The sequence below is a fragment of the Montipora foliosa genome, chromosome 9, assembly GCF_036669935.1.
Source record: "Montipora foliosa isolate CH-2021 chromosome 9, ASM3666993v2, whole genome shotgun sequence".
In the NCBI taxonomy this organism is placed as follows: Eukaryota; Metazoa; Cnidaria; class Anthozoa; order Scleractinia; family Acroporidae; genus Montipora; species Montipora foliosa.
In genome coordinates this window covers 10,934,771-10,942,270 of record NC_090877.1, presented here as the reverse complement: position 1 = coordinate 10,942,270, position 7,500 = coordinate 10,934,771, and the positions used below count along the sequence as shown (strand labels likewise).

Genomic DNA, 7,500 nt, shown 5'->3' with positions numbered 1-7,500 from the left:
GCTATATATTTCTTTGCTAAAATCACCTAAAAGATTCGCAACAAGGGAAAACTAGTCCCTTACGTTTCCGGGAAGGATAATTTTGCAATTTTTGGCACTTAAAATGGTCACCTAGCAGTTTCGGACGAGCAAATGGTTCTCTGGGACGTTCTTAGAACGTAACGTTTAGCTAGCAATTTCTGAAATGAAGATATCATTCCCTAAAAATTTCGGACACTTAAAGTTTCAGCTAACTGAGATATCCGAACAGATCAAATTTTTCTAGGTGATAAAAAACATCTCTTTAGACAGTCTTTAAACATTACAAGGAGCCTAGAAATGTCTCTCAAAGGTTTTTGGCTTAATTTCTTCGGTGGGTGCCCCTGGCTTTATTCAAATGTCAACTGTATTTAGCATAAGGGAATTAATTGGAGACACTGTACAGAAATCAGATCAAATCAACTCAACTCAAATTATTAAATCGTACCCGTAGAAAATGGAACCTATCGGAGGAGAGCAGAAAACCAACAAACTCAACGGCACATGTGACGCGAAGTCTGGGAATCGAAGCTGCCACTTTGGTGGGACCCCCAAATTGGATTTATGATGTTAGCAATTGCTGCTCGAAAGATCACAAAAATTTATTGACGAGCCCTTTTCGGAAGAAGATTTCCTCTTAGAGATACAAAATTGCACTTTGCCAAATGAATGTCCTCCTGACAAAGAGTTCGTTTCTTTGGCTTGTCGCCGACCTATCACAGTGTTGCTGCAATAGCTTATGGCTGCGCACAGCATGGTTTGAAGTTAAGTTGAACATCGAAAAACAAATTTAAAAAATTATTGAGTTATGGCAGCTAACACATAAATGGCCGGCAACTGACTTTTTTAGGTAAAAGATTTGTGAACAGTGTATGTTTTCCGCCAGCCCTTAAGATTAAGCTGGATTTGGGCCAAGCGTAAGAAATTATTTTCAACTGCAATTTTCCCCTCAAAAACGGATGATTTGGCCCACCCTTGAAACCTAACTCTGGCAAATTTTCCGCATGAAAATACTCACGACTTTCTAAATGTGCGTATTTAAAATAATAGAGCTCTTAAAACTCTGACATTATCCACGAAGGCTATGTTCGTGATAAGCGCCCGCAAAAATTGAAGCCCGCCGCTAGGCAATTTGCGCTATGCAGCGTTTGGCCATTCAGTGCGCACAGGGTCGTTTCCAAAAACAAAACAAAAAGAAAAGAAAAAGCCGCCAGGGCTCAACTCACCCTGGCCCTGGAAGCAATATAAACCAACATATTTTGTTAATGAGCTTCAATACTTTGTGGTATCAAAACATTTTGACCTTTTAATTGAAAATTATTAAAGGTCAAAGACTGTTCCTTTATAAATGCCGCATAAGAAGCTTAAATCGGCAGCTTTTAAGCTTAATACATTAAAATCATCAAGGCAAAGTAAACAACGTGAAGGTAAGAAAGCACGATAACATCAAATTGTAATCCTTCTCTGCATGCACTTCTTCGAATTTTTGTGAATAAATGCTTGGGGGGTAATTCAATTTTAAACTGAAACTCATTCGAATCCAAAAGTTCTGAACGCGAGAAAATAAATCGTAGTATACGTATGTACATTGTAAGCGGCCAAATCGGATGTTGCCAACGATGAGGGAAGGAAAAGTTGGGAAAACCTCATCTCACCCAGCTCACATCACCCACCAACAGGCTTCGTCTTTTAATAGATCGTTTTCACTGCCTCGCAACAAATTAATAAAATTGAGACCGATCCATGAAATAAGCCAAAATTTTCGGATATTGTAGAGACAATTTCATAAATTACCTCACCAATTCTCAAGTCTATGCGGTACATTGTCGAAGTGTCTCTCGTACGTAACTTTATAGAGTTTTGTATGGGACCGTCTCGTTGGTGCACCTCCGTTGTGCAACAATATGGCGGCCAGAAATCAACACGAACATCTGGAATTCATTTAGCGATGAAAGCGCCTACTTTTCGCTCATGAGATAAAATACATGTGTATGGGCACATCTCCTAATGTACTTGAAACAATCAGACCGCTGAGATGCATAGGCAAAGGCATATTTTTCAATTAAACAAGACGCTCTATAAAGAGTTTACTCGGAATACCATGTTGCGCAGACGTAGGGTGATACATTTCAGAAGAGTTAGAAACGAACTGCTAGGATTGAATAGACTAAAGAGACGTTCAAATTTGCTAACGGTACGGAACAAAAGAAGTAAAATGCTTCTGCAGCCAATTGAAATCTGGAGGGCTCATGACAACAGATAACGTATTGGTGGTTGGAAATAAAATCAACAAGTCGCCAAGCAGATGAAGTAGTTTCATTTGGTACAGGTTGTCGGATCGTAAACAACTGACGCGAATCTACGCAATGCAAGGGTGACGTATAAAGTGAAACCAGTCAGGGGCCAAGGGAGGGTGAAACACTAGCGTAGCGAGAAAGAAATATTGACTGAAACCATTCTTATAATTAATGTTGCTAATAAAATAGAGCCCATCTCTTAGCAGCTACACCGTGGCACTGAACCAGCTGCAAAGTTTCCAAATTAACAGTGTTATGAATAATGCGGTGACCTCCCTCTATAGGTATCTAACATGAAAACCGTCAAACGATTAAAAAATTGACATCCGTGGATGATGCTCGTACAAACAAAAGCGCGCTAGCTGAGAGAAAAAGAAATTTCAGGCATTTCTAATATACCACTGCTGGGAGTTATGTACTGACGATTTCATCATCTTGTCCGCAACACGCAAGATTTAGATCAACTATCTTATTCATAACATTTCCAGAAGACTGAATCCAGCATTTTTAATCTTTAGCTCGCTATTGAGCTTTCACTCAGAACATGGACTTGAGTTTCTAAATCGGCGAATGCCATTAAAAGCTTCACACTGAAACCCCAACACAGTTCCCATCGCTTTGGTTGCCTCACCGCATGTTAAAAATCCGGATTTTCATAGACCTCCGTAAGAATTGAGGCTGTTTGAAGCCTCGAGCGCAGAGAAATCCCCTCCAACGACTCTCGACACCACCGGCGCGAGCAAAAAATCGCTCGTGTAGCCGCGGCTTTAGGTTTCCCGAGTAATAACCATCATGCGTTAGTGGGCCTATTTTTTTGTCTTTTGTGTCAGCAAATAAGGCGCTCGTGGTGGGAGTTCTTAATTTTTAGTTAGTTATTATTATTATCATCATCATCATCATCATCATTATTATTATTATTGATTATTATTATTGAAATCTTTGTTTTTTTTCTCTCTGTTCAATTACGCTTACAACAGCGGGCCATGGCCTAGGCTAGTTGCAATTCAATGTTTCCAGTTGTCAATAATTGCTTTATACTCTGCCTACTTCAATTCGTAAAACGTCTTTACAATATTCGCAATTTGGTTGATTATCCATTTATGGCATCTTTCAATCAAGCAGTAGTCTTCTTTGTCTTTATCCGTGATTGTTTTTAGTTCCTTTGTTACTGAGTTCTTTGAGGTGACCTGTAAGGAAGTCGAAAACACCTAAGTCAGCGCTTACTTGTTTTACTGTAGCGTTTTTCACGTGCTCATTGAGTCCTTCGCTTTGGTCTGTGTACTTGTCGTTCTTGACTGCTGTGTTTTCTCTTATTTCCCCGACCTGGCATACAGCACCATTAATTTATTATCATCATCATCATCATCATCATCATCATCATTATTATTATTATTATTATTATTATTATTATTATTATTATTGTTATATCAAACTCCTGGTTAACGGTCTGTACACTGATTTAAAAACCTTTATATTAATTACCAATTAATGGACAATTAATTACTATTGGTTGTGGCGTACTTCAAGGTGACTGCCTTAGCCCTCTTCTTTTTAATTCGTGTTTAACACCTTTCTCCAGTACATTAATTAAATCAGAAAAATATTGTCAATTTGGCTTTTCCCTAAGGTCCTTGAATCCCATCCACTCGTTCAAGTTCGCAGACGACGCCGGTCAGGAATCAGAGGAATTAGAAAATCAGCACCTAATCAACCGATTTAAAATTTGGTGTTAATGGTCTAGTATGATGACCAATGTTTTACTTTTGGAATACGGAAACTGTGTACTAAATCTGTCCAATATTTACCCAAACTGTTGATAAATGGAGTTTTTGTTACCTGTGTCGAAATGGGTGAATCATTTCGTTACTTAGGACGCTACTTTGACCTTTGACTTACTTCAACATGTCTAACAGCCACAACACATGTCCAGTCCGAATTATCCTCTCTTCTACAAGACTGATGTGTGACATTGATGAGAAGCCACTACATCCCAAAAACAAACTTCTGAAGTACAGCCGCTATGTCCTATCTAAACTGTCCTGGCCATGATTTCACTGTAACTCACACCTAAAAAAACACCTAGTGGATAATAGCAAAGACTTGATTCTATAGTGAATGGTTACAATATATCCGAAAATGGCTTGATATCCCAACATCTGGTACACCGAGTAACCTTTTTCTAGAACGCAATAGATTTGGTCTTAATATTTGTCCTCCTTCAGTTAAATTCGCTCGCTGCCAAACAGTTCTCCGCATGCAATTCCTTATAAGAGTCACGGAATGATTCCCTAAAAAATATGTGGAAGTCGTCAAGCAGTCACAGTAATATTCAATGTTATGAGTTCAAATCCACCAAGGAAGCTCTTAAAGATTTCCGTTCTAAGAAGACAAATTGCAATACCACTTAACATCTCAAGGTTTCTTTTTCTCAAATGTTATCAAGCACTCGTTGTCCAGATTGACATCTGTTTACTCTATTTCGTCGTCTGCCCAGTGTCATCTACCCCGCCACTGAAGAACATTTCCAGTTTTACCATTCGCTACATCAACAACTCCCTTCCTACGAGCAAGAATATGACAAGATGGGGATTATCGCAAAGCTTTTGCCTTAACCCTGAGTCACTCCTCCATAATGTTGCTGGTTGTCAACATTACCTTGATCGCTTCACCTGGAGACACGACTCAATTCTCATCTTCATTGCTAACTCACTTCAACCTGTAATTAATGATCGCTCTTCACTCTATGCTGATGTCAATGCTTTTCTGAGTCCATTTATAACAAGTGACAATATAGTCTAATATAGTCCAAGTGCCTATATATTCTAGATCAAGTGAAGCTAGAGCAGTTGGTTTCCGCCGGTTTGAGTCTACTCTAAAAAGCACTTCAGAGCTTTCCATGAGCTGAGCCTCCCTTGGTGTTTTCTCCGACGAATGCTCAACGTTCTTAAAAATGAGGAATGACATTGGCATTGAAAAAAAGCAGCAACACTAAAAAAGAAGATAAATCCAGCCATTAGAGCGACATATTTTATCTTTTTTCGTAGAAATAAGATTTGGGATAGCCCAGACTTATTATATCTTTATTTTTTTTTAAAGTTGATTCATTTGTAAATACAGTATACAAGTATATCCCTCAATTTCAAGTAGCCAGTTGTTAATTGCATATACGTAGAGAGATTTACAACTGGAAGTCAGGGTGGCTTATAGTGGTTATCTATCGGGCCTCCCACCACTGCGAGTCGGGGTTCAACTCGATCTGGCCCCAGTTTGCAAGTGGGCTGAGTTTCAGTCGATCTGAATGATGACTCGAGGGGTTTTCTCCGGGTACTCCGGTTTTCCTCCCTCATCAAAATCGACTCTCAGCTAATTAACATCCAGCTGTGGTGCTGTACTCCGAAATCAAACATGGATTGTACAGCGGCAGCCAGAGGCGCCTTCGTATGCTTTCAGCCCGATATCGTGAGCTGCGCCCTTTCGCAAGTCAGTGCCCAGTACTGCAAGAAAAGGGTGATCAGCACTGCCAGTTATTGTTATTAACTGTATTCAAAGACAAATAAAGTTTCCATTATTATCAGTATTAGTGTCATTATTGCTTTTATCCCTCAAGAAGTGAGTTATAACCACTGACCATGGATCCCTTAGGTTCATTCTTCATTAGTACTCAACTTTTTTTCGCAAAATCCCAGCAGTTCTTTATTTCGCAATCTTCCGAAGGAGTGCGACATTGATCTCAACACCTTGTTATCATCATCATCATCATCATCATAATCATACAAACAAAGTGGCACTATTACTGCGGGAAAATGATAATACAATGAAACAGCTGGTAAACGACCATGTGGTCATTGTGCAAGTGTTGATTGTTATGTCTAAAACGAGTTGGAATAAGACTGAGTTTCAGATTTAGATGAGAAATCTAGAACATTCTCGAACATTCTAAGTCGGATTTAATTCAGGTTCCAATTTTTCGAAGGGCGGATAGCGCTATCCACTGGTTTTGTTAGTGTTTATCGGCTGAATAGTGATTTTATCGGGTGGATAGAGTTATCCACCTTTTGAACAACCGAGGCCAGGTGTATGAGGAATTTATGTGAGAAGACTCAGGATGGTTATCTCCGAGTATTTAACTTTTTCGACAGAATTCAGCTTGGAAGTAAATAAGGCGAATTTGGGAATCATCGTTAAAGATTATGGTCAATTAAAACACCCTACAAGGGAATATACGGAGAGGGATTACAAAGTTCTATAAGCCAGCCTGGTACCGCTCAATTACAAGAAACGATCTAAAATTTTACACAGGAACGGGACCTAAGTAACGACTTTATTGTAACCTATTATATCAAACTATATTCTAGTTAGAAAATGTATTTTACAAAAAAAAATACAGAAACAGTTCCGACAAAATTGCAACGACAGGTCAAATATCACAAAAATACACTAAATTCGGCAGCTACAAAAATAATGATATATGAAAGTTTCACTGAGACTTCAACGTAGTAAAGAGACACTTGTAAAGTACACTTCCTAGAAGTAAGGAATTTTTTTTTTTCAAATATCGGATGTTGGCGGTATAAACCACAGCTAAACGTTCCAACATTTCTGGCTACTAATTTCGCCAAAAATTCGTTACCATAGCTGCATTTACCCTGAGCTAAAAATAACGCTAACCTTTACCCTAACCTTATTGTTGGAAATAGACAGCAAAGGCTTAGAATTAATTATAAAGAGACACTTCGTGTTGGATATCAAAAATTGGGCGCGCATCAAATTAGGGTCATTTCTGGTCAAAACAACATTGCATGCTTGAATGTGAATAGTTTTCTTTGCGAGGCGTTCTGTGCTATAACCGAAAGACTTCCTTTCTAGTGTCTTATTGGAAGTCTTCCTGAAACTACTTTTAACAAAGAAGACAACTACACATTCATCAAAACTCAGCATACATCCATTCACAGCAATGTGATTGCGTCTCACGGTCTGTTATCATTCTTGTTGTTCCGCTTCTTCTAGGTCTCCTTCGTCTGTAGAATCAAGTTTTTGTAAGAACGCTTTCAACTTTTGGAACGCGGAACCAGTTTCGGCTGGAGCCAAGACGTCTTCCTTGTCACTAGTGTCCTTTTCTCCTTCATCTTTCGCTGTGTCTTCTAACAATCTCTTGATTTCGTAAATCGCAAATCCTTCCTCGATT

At 38.9% G+C, this 7,500-nt stretch overlaps 1 protein-coding gene across 1 annotated transcript in view; it reads right to left on the bottom strand.

The window, feature by feature from the left end:
* Positions 1-6,604: 6,604 nt before the first annotated feature.
* LOC137972068 (PH domain-containing protein DDB_G0275795-like) overlaps positions 6,605-7,500 on the bottom strand; it is an 8,809-nt gene continuing 7,913 nt past the window's right edge. The window contains exon 6 of the mRNA XM_068818883.1: positions 6,605-7,500. This exon is cut by the window's right edge and continues 594 nt beyond it. Coding sequence (XP_068674984.1) covers positions 7,296-7,500 — 205 coding nt within the window. The 3' untranslated portion in view covers positions 6,605-7,295.